This window comes from Anopheles cruzii, chromosome 2, assembly GCF_943734635.1.
Source record: "Anopheles cruzii chromosome 2, idAnoCruzAS_RS32_06, whole genome shotgun sequence".
Taxonomy (NCBI): Eukaryota; Metazoa; Arthropoda; class Insecta; order Diptera; family Culicidae; genus Anopheles; species Anopheles cruzii.
The window spans coordinates 29875144-29898721 of record NC_069144.1 but is presented as its reverse complement, the minus strand read 5'-3'; the positions used below and the strand labels follow the sequence as shown (position 1 = coordinate 29898721).

At 44.6% G+C, this 23578-nt stretch overlaps 6 protein-coding genes across 10 annotated transcripts; 2 read left to right on the top strand and 4 right to left on the bottom strand.

The window, feature by feature from the left end:
* Positions 1-376: 376 nt before the first annotated feature.
* On the bottom strand, positions 377-1560 carry LOC128267899 (uncharacterized). Its single transcript, XM_053004849.1, has 4 exons — positions 1360-1560; positions 1134-1297; positions 853-1063; positions 377-774 (listed from the first exon to the last, which is right to left on the bottom strand). The coding sequence occupies exons 1-4, from the start codon at positions 1429-1431 to the stop codon at positions 682-684; spliced, it is 540 nt and encodes a 179-aa protein (XP_052860809.1). The 5' UTR covers positions 1432-1560; the 3' UTR covers positions 377-681.
* A 4491-nt stretch (positions 1561-6051) lies between these two features.
* Positions 6052-6950, top strand: LOC128275502 (histone H1-like). Its single transcript, XM_053014029.1, has one exon. It carries the CDS (start codon positions 6060-6062, stop codon positions 6786-6788), a length of 729 nt encoding a protein of 242 aa, XP_052869989.1. The 5' UTR covers positions 6052-6059; the 3' UTR covers positions 6789-6950.
* A 377-nt stretch (positions 6951-7327) lies between these two features.
* LOC128268527 (ATP-dependent helicase brm) lies at positions 7328-14670 on the bottom strand. The gene is made up of 3 exons (XM_053005650.1): positions 14119-14670; positions 8119-12439; positions 7328-7999 (listed from the first exon to the last, which is right to left on the bottom strand). The coding sequence occupies exons 1-3, from the start codon at positions 14668-14670 to the stop codon at positions 7833-7835; spliced, it is 5040 nt and encodes a 1679-aa protein (XP_052861610.1). The 3' UTR covers positions 7328-7832.
* LOC128268528 (uncharacterized) lies at positions 12874-14049 on the top strand. Its single transcript, XM_053005651.1, has 2 exons — positions 12874-13529; positions 13602-14049. The coding sequence occupies exons 1-2, from the start codon at positions 13068-13070 to the stop codon at positions 13974-13976; spliced, it is 837 nt and encodes a 278-aa protein (XP_052861611.1). The 5' UTR covers positions 12874-13067; the 3' UTR covers positions 13977-14049.
* Positions 14671-15318: 648 nt separating the features above from the next.
* Positions 15319-16720, bottom strand: LOC128275403 (acyl carrier protein, mitochondrial). 2 transcript variants are annotated; one of them, XM_053013900.1, is made up of 4 exons: positions 16452-16720; positions 16247-16357; positions 15752-15839; positions 15319-15681 (listed from the first exon to the last, which is right to left on the bottom strand). In XM_053013900.1, exons 1-4 carry the CDS (start codon positions 16614-16616, stop codon positions 15590-15592), a joined length of 456 nt encoding a protein of 151 aa, XP_052869860.1. In that variant the 5' UTR covers positions 16617-16720; the 3' UTR covers positions 15319-15589. The 2 variants fall into 2 exon arrangements, with proteins under 2 accessions (XP_052869860.1, XP_052869851.1); XM_053013891.1 differs by lacking the exon at positions 16247-16357 and adding an exon at positions 16032-16157.
* A 277-nt stretch (positions 16721-16997) lies between these two features.
* LOC128278047 (SPRY domain-containing SOCS box protein 3) lies at positions 16998-21339 on the bottom strand. 4 transcript variants are annotated; one of them, XM_053016689.1, is made up of 3 exons: positions 21125-21339; positions 19837-20211; positions 16998-18120 (listed from the first exon to the last, which is right to left on the bottom strand). In XM_053016689.1, exons 2-3 carry the CDS (start codon positions 20197-20199, stop codon positions 17533-17535), a joined length of 951 nt encoding a protein of 316 aa, XP_052872649.1. In that variant the 5' UTR covers positions 20200-20211; positions 21125-21339; the 3' UTR covers positions 16998-17532. The 4 variants fall into 4 exon arrangements, with proteins under 4 accessions (XP_052872649.1, XP_052872647.1, XP_052872646.1 ...); XM_053016687.1 differs by having other exon boundaries at positions 21075-21338; XM_053016686.1 differs by lacking the exon at positions 21125-21339 and adding an exon at positions 20410-20546.
* Between the last annotated feature and the right edge of the window lie 2239 nt (positions 21340-23578).

Sequence of the window (23578 nt, the reverse complement as noted above, 5' to 3'; positions counted from 1 at the left end):
AATTAAACAATTCAAAATTGTATTTAACACTTTTGTTTGTTTGTTTGTTTGTATGTATGTACGTGTATTGTAAAGCGGATGGTAGCATAACATAAATTTAAAATTTATTTCGCTTGACAAATTTTATTATTGGATGCCTCAGGAAAGAATGTACATAATGGCCCGATAATAAGACGAATAAGTTTTACTTGCATGTATATCACTGACCGGTTTAAGTATAAGCAAAACATAGCCCAAAAAAGAATCAAATGAATAGTCGTGTTAACGAGGTTATCTCGCTTCTCGGGTTCTTAACGCGGGAAGAATTTAATTGCAAATAAATAAATGAAAGACAACCAGTTCAAAAACTAGCTTATGATTTGTTTTATTTTACACACATTCGCTTCGGTGTTTCATTCTTCGCCATCTGATGCTTATCACTAGATTATTTACTGGTTTAACGTTCACCTGTTGTTCGGTTATACGGTTTGATACAAAAGGAATAAACGACCTCGACAATTACAAAACATGCTTCTCATCCCTTCTGACTTGACATTATTGATTCCCTTCCTGTGAGAAATACACATGCAAACTACCCTGAGTTCATCCCCAACGCAGTTTGTGAGAAGGAAACCAAAATCACGCAGCATGGCATACAGTACAGTTTACAGTATTTTACAGATTTCTCCTAACGGCGTAATATTATGGAATCCTGAAAGGTACCACCAGATTTTCGGTGTGTACAACGCTTATTTCCGACACGGCTACATTTGCCTTTTGAACCATACTTTGGACCTGAAACGCAAAACACAAAATGAAAATTGTAAATTTGAAACTCTCATTACCAATACAGTGAATGTCTTCGAAACATACCATATTCATATCCTCCGTTGTTATTGGAAGCGACGCTAGCACCAATTCAGGATTCGGTATATCTCTGAGTAAGCTACCATTTTCTCCCTGATTCGGGTGGTTCACGTTGTTCCATTGTTGTTGCAATCTTTGCGTGTAGATCCGAATACGATCATTGTATTCACTGGCTTCTAACTTTTGCGTATCTAAAGCAGCTACATCGATGATGTTCCTTGAAATCGACAGAAGTTGGAATACGTCCATTGGAACATGGAAAAGGCTTTGGCACCAGAATATCTTACTCAGTTGTTTCTTGCAGAATTTTTTCCAGTGCGGACTGTTCGTCCTTCTTTGGCACCGAGTTAGGATACTCCTGAGTGAATATTTCAGTGTCAGCCCGACGAACGGCAGGACTGTTACTCACGGGGTCTGCCAGCAAATGTGTGCGTTCGTTTGGCTCGTTTCCCTAAGCATGGGCGGTACGATCAGTTTTTTTAACACAATACAAGCAATCTAATTCCAACAAACCTGGGCTGATGAGTCTTCCTGGCAAGTAAAGCATCTGGAAGCATAGTGCAGCAGAGACCGGACACACTCCATGCTAAGATTGTCAGAGTTCTTTTGCTACACACTTTACCGACGAAATATTACACCAAATCTAGAGAAATATTACTGATTAGGCTGGTAACGCTCACACAATAAGAAAATTAGTGATAACAACTCGTCCGGATCGCTTCGAAACAAGAAAGGCACCATCAAAGATATTTGACACATCTGCAGTATTTTGTTTTGATTAAGAAGTTGTAGTGGAAAGTAGTGTTCTGTTTCGTGGACGCGACAGCAGCAAACTCAAATTTGAACCAAAAAATTCTACCGGTTATGTCCATTGTTGCATTCAATTAAACTTGCAATTGCGTGTTTTGTTTCACAATACACGCAATGAATGATTCTAGCACAAGCACAAAGAAACAAAAGAAGTTTAATTCATTCGACGCCAGAACTTTTCGTGGGAACTGGTTTATCAACCAGAATTTATTTAAAGAAAATCGAGTTTACCCTATCTAATTTGATTTTTATTGAGATTATAGACATCCAGTTTTCTTTAGTATAATTATTAGTCTTTTTGATGGTTATTGTGGTTGCTATCGGCCGATTCTGTTCTTAGTAGATGATGTCAGAAAGTCAACGATTTTGATTTGGAGGCTGATCTGAGGACATTAAGCAGTATTTGTTCTTCGGATTTGGAATAAGTCTTGACCTATCTTCAGGCAATTGCAATGAGTTGCTTCAGCTGATCTCTACTGCGTTGTAATGACCAGAACTAAACCTTTTGCTGGATAAAAGATGTGATTGGGGAGCTTCATATCCCAGCCAATTGAGGGTGTGGAACCATCGGTAAAGATCTGTTTATGGTTCTAATAATTTTGCGATATTGGTCTAGAGATTAGTTTGGTATGATTAATTACATATTATTTTTATTTTTTATTTCGATCAGTGTTTTTATGTGTGGCGTACGTTTGATCTCACTTATACTACGATTTAGACTTTACACACACGCACACATTAAAGCAAGGTCCCTCGATTTTCATCTCTCAAGTTAGAACATACTTCGCCATAACGTTCAATTTTTTGACTTGTCAATATGAACAACTCAAAATTACAGTTTCAATTTTCGATAAAAATCTCACTTATTCAACTCTATAGTACATATTATAAGTATTCTATCATAAAGAATACATGTTGAACTATCTACAACAATACACTTTGTATATTTGCGAAATTGCTATCTATTTGTATTTCGATGTACATTCGACGGAATCGTCAAATCGGATGCGATTGACCAGCTTTTAAGTGAAAAATATTCACTATGTAACACAATACATTCATTATTTACATTTTTGCTATCAAATATTGGTTCTGCACTATTCAAATTGTATCGTTTGCAATGTATTTAATATGATCTTGTGGGTTAAAATTCAAAAACAAAAAAGGACACCCATGCGTTCAGTGCCATATTTTTGCGACGTAATCGCCGAGTACGAATGGGAACTGTTTCAAAGAATTTGTACTGTTAAGGGTCTTTCGACCATGTTTTACTTTATTTTGTTGAAAATGTTTTGAGTATTACATCTAAATCATTCATAAAACGAGTAGAATGAAAGATTTCTAACAGTTTCCAATTCTTTATTCGTTTTATTACTGAGAATATTCTTCTTACAATATTACACAGTGAAGGTCAACATGGTTCCAAACCATGAATGATTTCCAAATTGGCGAATGAACGCGAATGCCACATTTAAAAATAATCTTTTGTTTATTGTTTTAAAAAATACATTTCATTGTTCGATCCTCCGTAATTTATTCATAAGATAAAACGATACAGCTACAAAACTTAGCCTTCAGGGCTAATGTTTGAAATCGGGTTTCTTACGGCTTTATATTGAAAAACCATTTCTTTAACTTGATAGTATAATTTCATAATTTAAACAAATTGTGTTGGAGGCATGTTCTAATGGCTATTCATTCTTTGCACAAATTTACCTTAAACGTTATACCTACATTGTAAATAATCACCAATCCATGCACCATCATTGTTACGTTTCGGATATTGTTTGTTTTTATTTTTGTTTGTGTATTAAACAACTAAACTAACTTAAGTGTATTAGAGTTTAGCCCCCATAATAACATGATTATTTACCTGAAAATACTTGCTCAATAAATGTAAAACGAAATAAGAAAAGAAAGTTTTAATGCGGGAAACTCCTTCACTGGATCGGCTCGGCATTACGCAGTAACATTTTCCTTTCAATCATTTTATGTTGCGACATCTGACTTTTGTATGCCGTGTAACATTAAAATATTGCAAAATATGTCTAGTTATTTTTTGTTTATTGAAATGACTCAAAAGTTTGGCTTTTTATATTATTATTGCATTTCGTGTAACAGTTCCATCCCTTGAAACTTCACGATAGTCGTTTTCGTCACAGGCAAAAGGCCCTTCAGGAGACGACGCGCCTTCGACTCAGTGATAAAACGAGTAAAACACTGAAAAACGTTTGAATTATTTTACACATCCCATTTTATGAATTATTTGGGAACAACAAACAAAATATTTTTAACAAAATAGAGAAAAACATAGTCGAAAAACCCTTAACATTGCTAATTCTTTGAAACAGTTCGCATTTGTACTGGAAGATTACGACGCAAAAATATGGCACTGAACGCATGGGTGTCCTTTTTTGTTTTTGAATTTTAACCCACAAGATCATATTAAATACATTGGAAACGATACAATTTGAATAGTGCAGAACCAATATTTGATAGCAAAAATGTAAATAATGAGTGTATCGTGTTACATAGTGAATATTTTTCACTTAAAAGCTGGCCAATCGCATCCGATTTGACGATTCCGTCGAATGTACATCGAATTACAAATAGATAGCAATTTCGCAAATATTCAAAGAGTATTGTTGTAGATAGTTCAACATGTATTCTTTATGATAGAATGTTAAGGGTCTTTCGACCATGTTTTACTTTATTTTGTTGAAAATGTTTTGAGTATTACATCTAAATCATTCATAAAACGAGTAGAATGAAAGATTTCTAACAGTTTCCAATTCTTTATTCGTTTTATTACTGAGAATATTCTTCTTACAATATTACACAGTGAAGGTCAACATGGTTCCAAACCATGAATGATTTCCAAATTGGCGAATGAACGCGAATGCCACATTTAAAAATAATCTTTTGTTTATTGTTTTAAAAAATACATTTCATTGTTCGATCCTCCGTAATTTATTCATAAGATAAAACGATACAGCTACAAAACTTAGCCTTCAGGGCTAATGTTTGAAATCGGGTTTCTTACGGCTTTATATTGAAAAACCATTTCTTTAACTTGATAGTATAATTTCATAATTTAAACAAATTGTGTTGGAGGCATGTTCTAATGGCTATTCATTCTTTGCACAAATTTACCTTAAACGTTATACCTACATTGTAAATAATCACCAATCCATGCACCATCATTGTTACGTTTCGGATATTGTTTGTTTTTATTTTTGTTTGTGTATTAAACAACTAAACTAACTTAAGTGTATTAGAGTTTAGCCCCCATAATAACATGATTATTTACCTGAAAATACTTGCTCAATAAATGTAAAACGAAATAAGAAAAGAAAGTTTTAATGCGGGAAACTCCTTCACTGGATCGGCTCGGCATTACGCAGTAACATTTTCCTTTCAATCATTTTATGTTGCGACATCTGACTTTTGTATGCCGTGTAACATTAAAATATTGCAAAATATGTCTAGTTATTTTTTGTTTATTGAAATGACTCAAAAGTTTGGCTTTTTATATTATTATTGCATTTCGTGTAACAGTTCCATCCCTTGAAACTTCACGATAGTCGTTTTCGTCACAGGCAAAAGGCCCTTCAGGAGACGACGCGCCTTCGACTCAGTGATAAAACGAGTAAAACACTGAAAAACGTTTGAATTATTTTACACATCCCATTTTATGAATTATTTGGGAACAACAAACAAAATATTTTTAACAAAATAGAGAAAAACATAGTCGAAAAACCCTTAACATTGCTAATTCTTTGAAACAGTTCGCATTTGTACTGGAAGATTACGACGCAAAAATATGGCACTGAACGCATGGGTGTCCTTTTTTGTTTTTGAATTTTAACCCACAAGATCATATTAAATACATTGGAAACGATACAATTTGAATAGTGCAGAACCAATATTTGATAGCAAAAATGTAAATAATGAGTGTATCGTGTTACATAGTGAATATTTTTCACTTAAAAGCTGGCCAATCGCATCCGATTTGACGATTCCGTCGAATGTACATCGAATTACAAATAGATAGCAATTTCGCAAATATTCAAAGAGTATTGTTGTAGATAGTTCAACATGTATTCTTTATGATAGAATACTTATAATATGTACTATAGAGTTAAATAAGTGAGATTTTTGTCGAAAATTGAAACTGTAATTTTGAGTCGTTCATATTGACAAGTCAAAAAATTGAACGTTATGGCGAAGTATGTTCTAATTTGAGAGATGAAAATCGAGGGATAGGGTCTCGCTTTGGCGTTTCGGTATGCGTAAAGCACCAAAAAAAACCAACTAGTGTTTGTGAAATCAGACGTAAACAACTGAAAACAATAACAAAACAGATTCAACAGTAAAATACCGTCAGAAAGGAAGATAATTTGATGAAAAATATGGCAGATAGTGTAGCTACGGTAGCAGCTCCGGTGGCGGCGGCCCCGGCATCAGTGGCCAAGTCAGCCAAGAAGGCCAAGGCAGCGTCCGCTGGTTCGAAGGCGCCGAAGAAAGCAGCGACGCACCCGCCAGTGAACACCATGATTGTGGCCGCGATTAAAGCCTTGAAGGAACGCAATGGATCTTCTCTGCAAGCGATCAAGAAGTATCTGGCCGCGAACTACACCACCGATGTGGCCAAGCTCGCTCCGTTCATCAAGAAGGCACTGAAGACGGGCGTGACCAGCGGCAAGCTGGTGCAGACAAAGGGCAGTGGCGCATCCGGTTCGTTCAAACTGTCAGCCGAGGCCAAGAAACCAGTCGCCGAGAAGAAGAAGAAGGCAGTCGCTCCGAAGAAGAAGTCTGCTACTTCTGGTGACAAGAAGAAAGCGGCTACGAAGAAGCCGAAGGCCGCTGGCGAGAAGAAGAAAGTGAAGAAAGCTAAAGCTGAAGGAGTTGTTGCAAAGAAGGCGAAGACGGCTGTAGCCGCGAAGAAAGCGAAGCCAGCCGCAGCCAAGAAAACCGCGACGAAGAAGCCAGCCACTCCGAAGCAGAAGTCCACGAAGCCATCGAAGAAAACCGGAGCGACCAAGCCGAAAACCCCGAAACCAAAGAAGGTTGGAGGTGCCACTAAGAAACCGGTAGCTGCTGCCAAGAAGTCCGCCACGGCGAAGAAGTAAAGCGTGTTTTGCGGTAGAAGCGGTCGAATTGAGAATTTCCCATCGTTCTGTAATTCGTACAACAAACCCCAACAGTCCTTTTCAGGACTACAGAATCCATAAGAGAAAGAGCATTTTGGAAACTTTTATTTTATTTTCAGCACTTGCATCAAGCGGCTGTTACATTAGATGCTAAAGTAATTAAGGGTCAACACATGTTGAATTGGAGGTGATAATCAAAAATTACTAAACATGTAATTTTAGAAAAATCACATAAGTTAAGTTCTGTATCTCACTATTATTGAAACGGATAAGTATTTAATAGTCATTACTACCTACAAATCCAGTTACTCATCGAAGCACACCAGCGTAAAATGACTTCGTGTTTACGAGACAAATCAAACTAAAGTAGTTCCTTCTCCTGCCGAACTAACGGTTTGGAGCCGCCATTTGAGTTAATTGCAATGATTCGACAGGTAAAAACTTGTAAGAATCTGGTATTCAGTTCTATTTTCGGACAGCATAAATAAAACTGATCGTTTCATTTCATACATATATATTATCATACCGAACCGATAAGGTAAACACACTGTGACAGAAAGCCCTGGTTGAAGAACGACGAGGTGTCAGCAACAACACGTAGCTGTGTGAAAAGCTCTCTAAATTCACGTTTAAATATTTCTCCTATCAGTAGCACCGGTACTGGTAGTTGCTAAACACTGACATGCAAAAAATCTTCCATTGGACGTAGAGCGGTCAAATTGTGGCTGACGGAGGTGTATTGTCCACCGCCATTGTCCAGTTCGAAACATTCAATTTGCTCATGCTAATGCGTGCCCTTGAAAGATGGAAAAGGGCGTCACTCCTTAAAACGAAACTATGTTTTTCGACGTTCTCTCTACACCAGTGTACACGATGAAGGTTTAAATCTAGTTACTACGTTGGCTACACTATGAAAAACATTAAATAAAACCGCATATGTTGACGAACAGCGTTCTTGCCAATGGTACTACTATTCGAATTGCCGAGGTATCACGACGACCCATGCCCATGCTCGTTCCTTCCTTAATCGATATCATCGTCGTCATCGGAGATGGTGTACTTCTTTTGCGAACGCTTCCTTCGCACCGGAGTCGCTTTCTTCGCCGAAGCCGCCGCGGACGAGTTCGGTCCTTTAGAAATCTTCAGCTTCATCTTGACACTGCCACCTTCTTCGTCCGATTCTTCTTCCTCTATATGGGTGGTTGGTGTCGATGGTGAAAAAGGTGAAGAAAATCGTAAACTTGTGATTAGTGGTGAAAAATAGTAAATATTGCTTTTTCGACCAGATTCACTCGCCCCCTTAACTAACCTTCTTCATTCGATTCCTCCTCCTCGTGGTTGTCGAGGATCTTCACTTTTGCGTTCGTAAATACCGACTGCAGCTCGAGGCTGTCTTCGTAGATGAGCGACGCTTCCTCGTTGTACGTTTGCGCGTTCTGGCACAGCAGGAAGAAATCGTTTTCCAGATCCGCAAAGTCGACGTACTTTGCTTCCTCGATGCGGTTCAGTATCTTCTTGATGTCGATCGGTTTTTTGATCACCTCGTAGTAATCGGGTAGATCGCGGCGGGACGGTAGCTTGAGGAACGGCTTGCTCAGCACCCGCTTGTCCGCGTCCGTGTACTTGATCACCGCCTTCAGCACCTTTTTCATTTGCTTTTTGATCTTCGGATCGGTCGTGCCTTTCTTGCGCTTCGTCACCGAAGAAATGATGCTCTCATCGTCGGAATCGTCGCGCCCTCTGCCACCCTTCCGCTTGCGCCCCTTGCGCTTCTTCTCGCGCTCCTCCTCCTCCAACTCTTCGTCGAAGTCCGCCCCATCGTCGATAGCCTTCAGCCATTCCTTCTCGGTCAGGCTGTCGGTGTAGTCCACCTCCTTGCGCTGGCGGGATCCACGGCCCAGAATCGAAGATGTTTCCTCCTCGTAGTCCCACCTGTCCACCTCTTCGTCCTCTTTTGAGAGCCACTCCGGCAACTCGCCCTCGTCCAGCAACCGCGGCTTAACCTCTTCTGCCCGCCGTTCGGCATCCATCTTTTTGAACAGCTCGAGTTCATCGTCCGAGCGCGAGATCATCAGATTGATCATCTCGTCGTCCGGCACTTCGTTTTCTTCCTCTTCGTCCATCTCATCCTGGTGCAGGATGCTCTGCAGGAACTGCTGTCGTTCGCTGCCGGTCGACTTTTGATCAAACATACCGGCCTGGATGACCTTCTCGTCCATGTTGAGCTTGTAGCGGGCTGCTGCCAAAATGCGCTCCTCAACCGAGTTCACCGTCATCAGGCGCAAAACGCGCACCTCATTGCGCTGCCCGATTCGATGGGCTCGATCCTGCGCTTGCAGATCCTGATGCGGATTCCAGTCGGAGTCGAAGATGACAACCGTATCGGCCGTCTGCAGGTTCAACCCCAGGCCACCGGCTCGCGTGGACAGCAGAAACAGGAAGTAGTCCGAATTCTTAGAGTTGAACTTCTTCAGCAAATCCCCGCGTTCTTCCGACTTGGTCGTACCGTCCAGCCGCAAGTAGCCAAATCCGCGCCACGATAGATAGTCCTCGATGATTGTCATACACTGCGTCATTTGACAGAACAACAGCACACGGTGACCGGTCGCTTTCAGTTTCGGAAGGATGCGATCGAGCAACTCGAACTTGCCGGACGCCCGGAACAGATCTGGACCCGTGACCGTGCCTTGTACACCGATGTGATCGCAATATTTCTCCTCGATGTGCTGGAACATGAACGGATGGTTGCACAACTTGCGCAGCTGCATGATCGTGTTCATAAGGGCCTTCGCGCCGCCCTTGCCCTTGTTGCCTTTCTCCGAGCCATCCGTCAACAGGACACCCTTGCTTTGCATGTGCTTGTACAGCACCCGCTGAAGTCCCGACATGTCGCACTTGATAATGTACTCGACCTTATCGGGCAGCTGTGACTCGACCTCCTTCTTAAGCCGACGCAACAAGAAAGGCCGCAGCACCTTGTGCAGACGGCGAATGATGAGGATCGTTTCCTCTTCGTTCAGCTCAACCTTTTCGCCGGTCGTTGCGAACGGAGCGTTGAACCACTGCTCGAAAGTGGAGCACGATTTGAAGATCGACGGCAGCAAGAAATTGAGCAGGGCCCACAGCTCCGGAAGCTTGTTCTGCAGCGGCGTACCCGTCAGCAGCAACCGGTGCGGTGCGTTGTAGTGCGTGTTTAGGACCTGCGTCAGCTTGCAGTGATGATTTTTCATACGATGACCCTCGTCGATGATCATGTACTTCCACGAGATCTTCGCCAGCACCGCCTTGTCCTTGATGACGTACTCGTACGTCGTCAACAGCACGTTGAACTTGGTTGCCTTCATTTGGTTCTGCACCGCACGCCGTCCCGCGGGGGAACCCTTGTACGCAACGACGCCGACGGCGGGAGCCCACTTTTCAAACTCCAGCACCCAGTTCGAGAGCGTAGACAGTGGCACGATCACCAGGTACGGGCCATTGTTTTTCTTCTTCTCCATCAAATACGTCACGAGGGCAATCGTTTGGATCGTCTTGCCCAGGCCCATCTCGTCGGCCAGGATGCCGTTCAGGTTGTTGTTGAACAGCGATACCAGCCACTCGAGCCCCTTAATTTGGTACTCTTTCAGCTTGCCGTTCACAAGGATCGATGCTTGCTCCGTGACCTTTTCGTGCACCGTGTGGGCAATACTGTAGTACGTTTGCTCCTCCGTTTTGTACTCGTCGTCCTCGACCTTTGCCTTCTGGATCACTTCCTTTGTCTTGGCTTCGTCATTCAGCCGCTCTTCTGCCGTCCGTTTGCGGCCACCCTCGGCATCGTCGTCGTCATCTTCTGCGTCACCGTCGAGGATCACGTACTCCCAGCCCGGGTGCATCTGCAGCCAAGTGTGAAGGTCACGCAGGAACGGTGCTTCGTCGCCCGTGAGCGTCTTTCCCGTGGAAGTTTCCATCACCGCCACCCGACAGTCGGACGCCTCACAGTGCTCGTCCAGGTGCTCGATGTCGCCGCTCTCGAGGATGTGGCGCTTGAGACGCTTCTTGCGCTGCACCTCGTCATCCTGTTTCTTCTTCTGGTCCACCTTGTGCTGCTTCACCATCTCGGTGAGGTTGCAGATATACTCGTCGGTTTGCGACAGCAGGAACGCTAACCGCTTGTCCTTCTTCTGATCGATCAGCTTCCGGTAGCCCTCTTCGTCCTCCGCCATCAGCCGCCGCATACGCTCCTTCTCGATGCGCTCCTGCTCTTTTTTCTGCTCCCGTTCTGCATTCGCGTGATAGTTCATCACCGCCTTGTTGAGACGACCCAGTTTCGCGACGTTATTGCGATGGTACTCCTTGAAGTCCTTGCCGTGCTGCAGGACTGACGCCAGGAATTCTTGATGCTTCTGGCGACGTTTGCGCTCCGCTTCAAGTTTTTGCTGTTTCTCCAGCTTCTCGGTGGCGCGCGCCTCCCGCAAACCTTGCCGTTTAGTGCGCTTGTAAGCCTTCACGTTGACCGCCGTCTCGAGTGTCGTATCGCGACGGGTGCACTGCACGATCTCGCTGCGCAGCTGGCGTTGGAAGTTCAGAACGCGCAAGGCGCGCAGCTCGATTGCCGCCTGCAGCCGCAAATCTTCCGCCATTGAAACGGGCAAGTTGGTCAGCTCTTCCATGCGCAGTGCAATACGGGCCGCAACACGGTTCTCGCGCTCCTGTAGTATTGTGATGGGATCAAGCCCAACGGGTTTGGCCACCGTCGTTACACGGTTCTGTTTCGGCATCGGTTGCATCGTCGGAGCGGGAGCCGCAGGCCGGGGACCGGGACCACCAGCCGGGCCCTGCGAGCTCGGCCGTGCCGGTTGCCCGACGTTCGGGTGCATCTGTTGTTGCTGCTGCCCTGCGTGCAGATGCTGTTGCATTCCCGGATGCTGCTGTTGCGACTGTGGCTGATGGTGAGGCCCGTGAGGGGGTCCCTGAGGCGGCCCACCCATGGCCATGCCCGGCATCGGACTTTGGTTAGGCGGCATACCTCCACTGCCTACCGGTGGCTTTCCTGGGCCGTGGACATCGGGCTGTTGCTTTCCTGGCGGAACACCTGGCTGCATGGACGTCGGTGGAACTCCCGATTGCGGAGGACCTTGTTGCGATTGCTGCGGAAGTCCTTGTTGCTGCTGGGGGCCTTGGGGCTGCTGCTGTGGAGGCTGCTGCTGCGAAGCGGTCTGAGAAGGCATGCCAGGTTGCGGCGAAGGACCCCCGGCGGCTCCCGGATAGGGGCTGGCCGGAGGCGTGGGACACTGCGGTGGTGTACCGTCGGACCGTTGAGCCAAGATCTGCGATGCTAACTGTTTGCTGATCGGCTGGTGGCGCACGATTAGCCGATAAGCCATAATTTGTCCCCGTAGCTGGTGTAACTGTGAGGCATTTAGATGCTGTTGCTTCGAATTGGCCCGCAGCGCTAGCAGCTGCGAGTAGCGCGGATCCTCTTGCAGTCCTTTCTCTTCCATTGAATCGATGGCTCGCTGTAAGGCGTTTAAATTCTCCTGTCCAGGAGGCGGCGGTGGGGGTGGAACGGCACCTGGCATCATGTTTGGCGGCGCCCCCGGTGGACCACCCGGAACACTGCCTGACTGCATCGGTACCGGCGGCGGTGGGCCCTGAAAAGTTGCACAATTGTGCCATTCAAGAGCAAAAAATAATGAGAAATCAAATACGGGTTTGCCATTTTATAAATTTGTGACATGACGTCAAATGAAGACAAAAGGAAAAATCCGGACATATTGTTTTCTTCCTTATGCTAATGTGTTAAAAATTGCAAAATTTATTCCAATCGAATTTGCTAAGGTTGTGGGACAAAATTACTGTAGATGATAACGTTTGTTAGCGCGAAACGTCAGATTAGTCTGTCACTTTTACGTTTCATCAACACGCAACGCAGTTCAAGCGAAAGCAATAGGCACTTGTTTAACTGTTTACTTTATTTCTTGTGGTGTACCTGGAGAAAACTTAAAAACTCAAGAACATCCACGATATAATTGAGGGGATGCGAATCGCTGATTAGTGAGATGCGCTACGGAATGTCGCACTATCATCCTTAAGCCGTATTTACATTTGTTATCGCACGCATACCAACACCGGTACATTTTTACGGCGAAGCGGGTCGCTATGTCAGTGAGACAGTGATTTGAGGTTTTCTTCACACTCAGAACGCACCGATCCGCCATTGCAGCAGGTTAGAGTAGGCTTCATTTGCACGGTATCTCAAACAACGCAGCAGGCAGCACGATGTGTGACGACAGTGAGATAAAAGAGGCCTTCGAGTTGGCCGTAAAGCTGGTAAAGGAGTGTAACGAAATAGTGCTCGAAGGATACCGAACCGCATCGAAGCGGGTTGAGGTGAAGGGTAAGCATTGGGATCTCGTGACCGAGTACGATCGACGCGTAGAGGATGTGCTGATTGCCGGAATTCGAGCGCGTTTTCCGCATCACAAATTTTGCGCCGAGGAATCGTCAGCCGGGACGACGCTCGGCGCGGGCGAACCAACGTGGATCATTGATCCGATCGATGGAACGGTAAACTTCGTTCGTGGTATACAGTTTACGTGCATTTCGGTTGCATTGGTGGTAGCGGGCGAGCTGCAGATCGGAATCATCTCGAATCCGGCCGGTGATGAACTGTACTCCGCCATCAAAGGCCAGGGAGCCTTCCGTAACGGTACACGCATCAGGACCCGCCGTTCGGAGCAGGTGAACGGAATCGAAATCATGCTCCACAGGCTTGTGCTTTCTAACCGATGTTCCGCTTCTAACGCATTGCAGCTCAAAGATGCCTTGGTAGGACATGAATTTTCAATTGGCAGCTACGAACCGATCCGGAATGCGCTGTTCGAGCGCGGAAAACGTTTCATCGTCGAGTGCTTGGGGTTACGAGCGTTCGGGTCAGCTGCCCTTTCGCTGGCGTACATCGCTAGTGGACAACTCGATGCGTACAGTATTCAGTTTCTCAAACCGTGGGACATTGCCGCTGGAGCACTTCTCATCACGGAAGCCGGAGGAATCGTGATAGGCATAACGGGCGGGAAGTACGACATCATGAAGCCCGATATTATAGCCGCGTGCAGTGAGTCATTGGGTCAGCGAGTGCTTCAAATCATACAGGAGGTGGATCGTGATCTTCAGCGTTCAGAAAAGTAACCAGTGCGTGACGAAGGCAAAAGCATTCCACGACTATCGATCAATGCACTCGATGGTATGGGTATTTTTAAATAATATAAAAAGCCTACTACAAATGGATTTTTAATGGGGTGTCGTTGCCATGGGAACATCAGATACTTACCGCATTCGGTGGAATTGCGTGTCCCGCGTATCCACCCGGTACCATGCCCGGCGGCATCGGTGGACCCTGTCCCGGGTGACCAGCCATTCCCGGGTGTGGCGGAACACCGTGTTGTCCCATCGAAGGATGAGGGGGATGCTGAGGCATATGCTGGGGCGCTCCGGCTGGGGGCATATGATGAGGAGGGCCACCTTGGCCGTGACCTGGCGCTCCTTGTGGCCCACCCGGTGGCGGTCCATTCATGTGTGATGGATGGGGCGGTGGTGGTGGCCCGTGCGGATTGGGAGGCTGTGCGTGGGGCGTTGGTGGCCCTTGCATGGGCATGTGTGGACCTGGCGGGGGTCCTGGTTGCGGGGGGACGTGATGTCCTGACGCGGTCTGCATGTGGGTCGGTCCCTGACCCTGCACCGTATGGGGCGGGGGTGGGGGCGGCCCGGATTGGTATGGACTGTGTGGTGAAGGAGAGGGCGCCGGGCTCTGGGAGGGTGGTCCCATTGGGCTTGGTGCTTGCGGCGGAGGCATTGGGCTATTTTGTGGCGTCGGGCTCGCCATCTGTGTAATCGTCCAAAGCTACTTTGTTACTCGGGGACACGCAAATCTACGCTTTTCCAGGGTCTGTCGTCAAACGCTGTGTAACACAAACACAAGGGAACAATTTTTTCTTCACGCTCTCCGGGAGCTTCGCTTGCGATAGAAAATGGCTGCCAAGCTGAAGTGATTGCACTACGCGACACCAACAACAAAAGCACACCGACGGTGATAGGGCCACCTGGCCTCGCGTTACAACGGCCACAACCGAAACACTTGGCGTGGTGGGGCCCCTGTCTTTCAGCACTTGTTTTGCGATAGTTTATGCAATTTTGAACGCTAAAACATCCCGACAGCGTACTGTCGCCAGGGCTTCCGTCATCATGCGTGCTACTCGAAAATGCTATGCACAAGCTTCTTTTCTTCTCGATGCCGCATCAACGTCGCGTGACAGTTGAGTCAGTGTTGCCAGACGAACATTTGACGCATCTGCTGCAGGGCCTTTGGCTACCGTACTCGAAACACACATAATGAGTCGCGTGGTGTTATTTTCACTCTACACAAAGAAATGTAATTTCGTGTTTTTGCTTTGTGGTTGTTTTTCAATTGTCAATCGCCTTGGCTACATGAAGATTGTGAATAAAAAAAACGATAGATAAGAACGCATTTAACGGGAGCGGCGAAATAGCAGATACATTTTATTGTAGTTGTAACACCTATCGGCTAGAGATGTGTTTTTCAAGTTTTTTGACCGTTCCACACACATCGAGCAACGGCGAACCCCGTTTAGTGTTTTCGTTAAACTCCGTACCGGTGTGGTTCCGCGTATGTTCTGCTCAATCCAACCATCAATTACGCAAACTAAAAGCTACAACGTGTGCTGGCAGCGCCCCGGGGCAGAGACTTTACAAATTGGTTCCCCGCGTCCGTTGCACGTCCTGGCTTATTCATAGATATCCTCTTTATCAGCAATGTACTGAACGATGTCAGCTGGTCTGAAAAGCTTTTCGGCATCACCATCGGGGATTTCAAAACCTGAAACGAATGCCAGCCACAACGAAATCAAATTTAAACTTTAGTTACTGTGCGGGTCTCCAAAACATACCAAACTCGTCCTCCATGGCCATTATCACTTCGACATGATCAAGCGAATCCAAACCGAGGTCGTTGATAAAGTGTGACTCCAGGGTAAGCTGCAAAACAGAGTGAGGCGAACATAAGACCGATTCAACGAATGTACCGATAATGGGTGTTTCGGGGCGCAACAAAAGCAATCGCTGGCAACGAGACTAAAGCAAGGTGTCCACCAAAATTCTGTTCATTTTTACTCTGGTTGCAGCAAAACAGTGAATCAACATCTATAGCAACACAGCAACAGAACGTACCTTCTCCGGATTTACTTTGTCGTACAGCTTAAGCACCAGCAGGACTCGCTCTTTGATCAGCTGAATAGTTAGCGGTTCCTTGGCACTGTACTTTCGGACTATCTCTAGTTGCCACCGACCGCTTTGCTGCTTACCGGTTCGCGGTAGCGACCGAAGGGACGCAAAGGAAAGAAAGAAAGGAAAACAAAACTTATCAGACGACTTTGAATGCGCACCTTGTCCCCGGAAACTTTATCGTAGGCCGCGACAACTTTCAGCACCCGCTGCTTGATGTCGTCAGGTGTCGGCTTTGAAGCGAAGAGTCTCAATGGGCCCCTTACATTTGGCTGTGGCAAAGGATCACACGGAAAATGGTGTTACATAAATAGTGCAAGACACCGATTGAACAGAACAACAAGAGTCGGTGGGGGGCTTTCTAACCTCAAACGGGGACAGTCGCATCAAGGAGTTTGGGGCCCCGGCGACTGTCAAAAACTTCTGATTACACTGAACGATGGTGGCGGACGAGACTGACCGCAGCACCACGCGCAGTAGCGACGTATTCCGGCAGGCCAAACCGCGTACACTATTCACCAACGATGCCATTCCGACGGGGTTTTGCGTTTTCCGCTGGCAGTTTCGCTGAAGTGCAACCCGAAAACTATCGCGAAAACTCGCAACTCGTTTAGCCTGAGTACAATCTGATTAGTGCTCTAGATCAGTTATGTAAGCTGATACATTGTCACAAATTTTAACTGTCAACAGTGTAGGGTTGCTTTATGCGAAGGTTGCCTTCTGTTTATTTTATGCACTTGAACAATCTGAGATTTTTAAATTCGAAAAAGCACACTATTTTCTTTCATGTTCGCGAACAATAAAAAAGGATAGTTTTCGTTTTCTTTTTAATAAAGGGTACAATAATCCACGGCAACGATAAAATTACATAGAAATATATTGCAAAGGTTCGGTCGAAAACCTATGGAACAACTAAAACAAGATGTACATTAAACGGGAAACAGATAACGTTTACGTATAAAGCGCATAAGTTATCAATTTTGTCATCAGTTTTTTACCTGGAGTTAGCCAGTTACAGACGGAACACAGGTATATCTTTAAATATATTAAAGAATAAAATTGTATTAACATTGACACATTTTCTGAAAATTTCTGCAGTTTATGTTGGTGTAAGTAATGAAAACATTGTATAGAGAAAAAACATTGTCGCATCTAGAATGCATGGAAAACTCCATAAAAAAATCGAAAGTCTCAATAAAGCTAATTTTGATTTTTGTTCATTACTCCGTAAATACGCAAATGCAAAAGAAGCAGCTTAGAATTATTAACCTGAACACAAAGGAAAAGCTGGAGCCAAAGGGAATCGATTTTCTAATCTTTAAAGTATTGAGGCCTCCCTAGCCGGTTAGTTACTAACGCTGTTAGTAAATATGTGGCTTGCACGCTCTTAGTCATGCATGATTTAGCAACGTAATGAACTGAGAAAAACTGCAACGTAACTGTGAGGTTATAATACTGTAACAAATTCCGTATTTTCGTATCTTTGCGCATCAGAGTCGAGTTTTAGCTTTTTTCCGCACAGTACTGCTTCATCGGCCAGAGGCGAATTGTTTCGTGCGGGATCATCTGCTGGTCCTTTGAACTGCAAAAACCACAACTCCTGCACCATATGCTGCAGCCCGGGAATCGCTTTTACTTGGTCGAGCAGCTTTGGGTACTTGCATATTACCTTCATGCATTGGAATCGCAGGCTGTCCTCGAACGAGGCGGCGTTGATGAGCTTCATGGAAGTTTTTGAAGACGTGCAAGAAATCATCGGGTAGATTTGAACGTCTTTGCTCGTCGGGATTCCGGCGTAAGCGCAGCCTAACGTTCGTCGGTTGAGAAAGTACTCGAGTGTGCCGCGGAACATGTCGACGTAAACACCGATGATACGGCCCTGGCTGTATTTGCTGCCATAGTACTTAAAATGTCCATTGTGCTGTGCCAGTCCACGGTAGGAGTACCCCCAGGACTGATCGTCTTGACCAAGGACACTGGCGAATGTAAAGCAATGCTGAAGTAGATCCACTTTATCAGTGCCGATCCCGATCATCTAAAGTAGAAAAAAATCGGACATTGATATCAGTATCACATTTGGTTTTGACGACTTTACTTCAATCTAAAAAAATTCGAGATTAATGAATTAAGCTAATAAACCGATTATCAGCATACGGGCGGTAGATTTTAAGCAAACATGGAGAGGGTGTGACAAACATAGATTTCCCGTTTGGCAATCGATTTTGTTTTCCCAGCTTGACTTCCCAGCTTGGCAACAACGGGGCGGAATGTTAAGAAAATAGACATCTACAACAAAATAAAGATTGATTTTCAACGTACAAAAATTTGTGAATAATTATGAACTGTATGGTAGGCCGTTTTGATAGTATTTACGGTTTGTTCTTATACAGGGTGTCCAAGCAGGAGCTCTTTTTTTCATTTTGTTATAAAACAGAAACGGCTGAATATTTTTTGATCCTTAAACATTTATTTGAAAGGTTGATTCTTAAATTTTTATTACGAAAAACAATTTTGGTCAAATGTCTACCACAATCGGTTTGGCAGTAGCCCATTCGGTCGACCTATTTTTGAGTACATTTTCGATTGTATCTGGTCCTATTTCGGCAATAGCATCTTGAATTTGGGTATTGAAATTGTCAATAGCTGCTGGTATGTTCGCCTAACATAAATATCGATTGAGGTTGACGCTGTATGGCACGTAGCGCCGTCCTGTTCAAACCAAACGCCGTCCAAGTTCTCAGCTTCAATTTCGCCGAAAAACCAATTAGCCAAAATCCGCACCAAACAGTCACTTATTGTGGATGCATTGGCTTCTCTTGCACGATTAAAGGCTTTTCTGAACCACAATACTGCTTATTAACATAGCCACCGAGGTGGAAATGAGCTTCAATGAAATGTGTTTTTGACGAATGATTTGACGACGTACCACTTTAGAAATAAATTTTTCATATTTCTCAAATTTCTGCAACCGAAACTGTATTTTGTACATAAATTCTAAGAGTCTACCTTTAAAATAAATGTTTAAGCGTCGAAAAATATTCAGCCGTTTCTGTTTTATAACCAAATGAAAAAAAGAGGGCTTGCTTGGACACCCTGTAGCTTGTTTTGCAGCGGGAATACTTGTTTATAGGTGCAGCGGGAATCAATTATACGCTCGGGGCAATTTGTTTAAAACAAAAGAAGGAGCATATAGTTTTCTATAAAGTGTGTTGATTGTCTGACATGTGTTTTGATATCAAATCATCAATCACGGAAGTCTATAAAAGATCCCATTCATCAAAAATAGAACACGTAAGGTTGCATCGGTATCGTGCGGTGGATACAATAAATGATTGTTATCGAATTTGGTGGTTTTATCGACTTTGTGGTAAAAAAAAGTGTGACGCTACTTTCTGCGGTGAGTGCGTTCTTCTGCGATGGCATACCGGGTGGGATGAAAATACGTTTTCCACTACCGGAAATATGCAACGAGTACATTGCGTGTCACCATGGAACGGAACACGAATGGCGGTGCCCGAGGGGCAAATTCTCCAGTCAGAAAGCGCAGCGCTGCGTAGACGCTTGCGATGCGACGGAATCGATCAACATTTGCGTAGGACTTGTTAACGGAGTTCTACTTCGGCCTCCCCTGTCGGACTTCCCATTCAACTGTCGGCGTCACTCCGAGTGCTTCGGAGGAAATATGATCACGCGAGAATGTCCACCCGGCAATAAAATACTAACCTACCAGTAACACGATCCTGCTACTTACTATGTCCGTGCCGGAGAGTGGTGATAAAATCTTCAATTCCCAATAATGATGCTGACCGCGTGTTAATGGTTCGTTGCTACGCACGACGGAGGTGCCTTGGCTGTAGATGGGATGAAAAAGAACCTCCGTACCCTTCATATACGGAGGGTTTGGTACATCGGATCGTGGATCGTGTGGAACGGTTTCCCACATCCAATCGATCCGGGTGGATGTGTCTTCACCGCAATTGCATTGTTTGACTTCTTTGGAAAACATACTGAAACGCTTCCCCAACGGGTATTCGCAGTGACAGAATGGCTTGGAATAGTGTTCGTTGTTGGACGTGAATTCGCTTCCGCTCCGGGTTTTTGTGCCGTGCGACATTTCGGTGGGAACCTACGGAGACAAAATATAAAAACGCAATAAAAGTACGACCAGGTATTGAAAAAGAGTATGTTCCACGTGAAAAGATGAGAGTGGATGAACAAAAAGTGAGCATTGAAAATAAGACGCTACAATAACCAATTACCATACCACAACGTGATTTCAGAGGTAAATAATTCTACTTCAACTAAGTATTGGAAGCCGCTTTACTTGAGCAAAGTGACGCATCTTTTTGAATTCACTTTTGGGCTGTTCAATATCTCAAAGGCGTGTGTTAATCTCGGTTGCCGGCATCACACAATTAATCTCGACTGGTGATAAACGTTGAATGTACTTTTTCTTAATAGGACGAAACATATGAGACGAACAAATATAAACAAGACTTGCTTAGGAAATTTTGGCAGCAAAACAGCCGCTGCTTTTTGACAGTTGTGTCGCTGGACAGAAAATCCCATCAGCTAGCAACAAACTTGATTGCCCGAGAAACTCAATCGATCTCAATATTGCCTAAATTTTCGACCGAGCTTGCCTAGAGTTTCGTCTCCAGGACGTTCTCCCGTATAGGAATAACAAAAAAAATGCACTCTAACCAAATTATGTGTATTTGAACTGTTATTAATGTTATTGCAAGTATGGAGAAGACATACAGTAAATAATATTTTTCCCATGCTTATAAGCGATTTAGTGGCACAACACTTTTGTTTCACGTCGTTTGTTGCAGATGGCTTAACTTTGACAATAATGATCACAAGGTGGTCAATTAACCATGACCTACAACATTTCACGTTGTCACCCTTTAATCTAACGGTCACAGTTTGGAGGTCATTCTAAGCCGGTGATGACACGTGGTTATTTTTTTAAAACTGTCGGCTTACTTGTACACTGTATTCCAGAAAAAAGATGGTCGTAATTCGAGGCCACTCACACAGCTCGCTTCCAGATGTGTTCAGCGGTTGTGTAATGGAGATAAGTTCGCACCCAGCACAAGATTTGCGACCGACACCAAAGTTCAAACTTATTGTGCAAACTTTGATAAGGCTACTCAACCAGGAAACGTGGTCTTTGACAACGAACAAGTGTCACGGAGAATGGACGTGCACTTGAGCGTACTTGCATCGATAAGCTGCCGATGATGCTGCCGCGCGAGAACGCTGCTGAATACTAAGACTAGTAGTTATTTCACTTGATGGTATATATAGCTGATTATTGCGTACGTAAGCACATCTCTCGTGAACCGAACATTATCCGACGCCACCATGCTCCAGACGGTAGTGGAAGATCGTTATACATTAAAAATATTGCAGTTTACACTACATTAAATTTCTATAGTGAGCACGTGTCGGTATGTTACTGTGTCCCGGCGATAGTGTTAATAGTTGCAATCAAGATTGACGAACAGGAGAGGAATGCAATAATGTGATCTTCACGGATTACGTCGCGATAAAAAGTGTTCAACTGAACAACTGAACTGTGTTCAACAACTAGTTGCAACGTAGCTTTTTGATAGTTAATAATAAATTCATTCTTTTGCTCTGGACTAAGTTTGCTCTTACAAGGATACCAAGGATTCTGTATGAAGAAATCAACATCAATATTAAGCTTTGGTTACAACCAAAGGAGCTATTAGAATTAATAATTTCTTCAAAACGTTTTACGTTACTGATAATTTTCCAGTATCTACTGTGCGTCCTTTGCCTTTCTCTCACATGTCCATTGGCATGCTCGGGTGTAGGTGTTCGGGGGTAATCAAATGCGGATGGTGTGGCAATCGTGGACCGCCAAATATTGGACAGTTTACTTTGTCTATCGACTTGCCAGCATAGGTTATCTGGCGAAAGGTCGTTGCACAGCAGTAACGAAGCGATACTATTGAATTCATCTTCAGAAGCATCTAAAGCGTTCGCTTTCTTGTCGGCACCCAAAAGTCTGCCAAATAAAACGAAATGCCTCCAGTGAATCGGGACTCTGAAGCACTGTAGAGCAGTGTTTCGTGAAACCGGTAAGAAACCGGTAAGTCTGTGTGATTTATTGTGAAGCATGCGCTCTGCCAGCCGTGAATAATCGGCTCCTCTCGATGTCCGAAAACGTCCACAATAAGTACGAAACGGGAGCAATGTGTTTACGCTAGTCTGTGGTGCTTTTTAAATTGTAGCCATGAAGTGAGCGATTCCATATTGCGGAAGGGAAGAAAGTGGAAGTATTAAATTATGGAATTCCTCGGTAGATCTCTTTGCCCTATCGTACCAACGAAAATACTCGTACACAACATCTACGAGCAATTGATTTCCGAAAATAAACAAAAGATAAATCTCCCAAACATCAGAGGATGTGTATCCAAACGCTGAAGTACTCGTGGCGTGCCGTGGAAAAGCCGGGAGCAAACCGCGCACACATCAACAGGCTGATCGGTCATAATCGGCACAGCACAGGTTTTCCCGGCCCGCGGGGCCGGAGAGACACGGCGCGTTGAAAGGTACTTCCTTTTGCTGCCTTCTCTCTCTCTTTCTCTCTCTCTCCCTGTCTCTCTGTGTCTTTTGCTGTGTCTGTTTTGTCGCCCAATCTCACGAGAGAGTGTATTGCGCTAGGTAGTGGCCACAGTAACGTGTGCGGAAAATTTTCTTTCCTCTCAGTGCCATACGGAAAGAGCTAACAATAGGGCGCGTACATCAAGGGCAACGATTGTTTTCGTACACAAACCGCTTAAGTTCCATGGAAAGTCACAGTGGACGGGGAGTTCTATAAGCCCATAAACCGTGTTGGTTGTATAGTTTAATTAAATATGGAATATGCCTAAGCACCGAGTTTGAATTATATCGAACGAGAGACTGAAGTTTCGCCGTGGAAAAGTGAAGGTTAAAAAAAAGACCACAACGTTAAGCTCAGAATGATGAATCTGTGTTTTTCGCTGCCAACCATTAACCATTTCAAACCCCAACCGTTACGCTGGAGTCGGCGGGTCTGCTATCTAGAACGGAGTGTATTCGACAATAGAAAAGATTTTCCAAAGCAATGAGTCCCTAGAGAATGTGTCCGGTACGAGAGTGAGAGCCGGTAGGAAAAGCTGATGAAAATGGTGAGAGTGAGCTAGAGAGAGAGAGAGAGTGTAGCCGATTGGAGTTGCAAAAGACCTTACCGAAGTCAAAGTGACTGGGTCAGTGTTGAGGTGATTGTGCAGCTGGTGAGAAGGCTGGTTTCTGGTTTCCCGTGCTACTCCCAGAGCTCCCAAGCTCCCTTGGGTGTGTGTTGCCGCGTGTGTGTGTGTGTGTTTTTAATTCGCCATTCATAAACCATAATTCAAGTGTAAGTTTGGCTCATCACAGCTTCCGGGGCTGTGTTTGCGTTGCTCGCTGTGTGCACGACGTTTCGATTAAAAAATGCA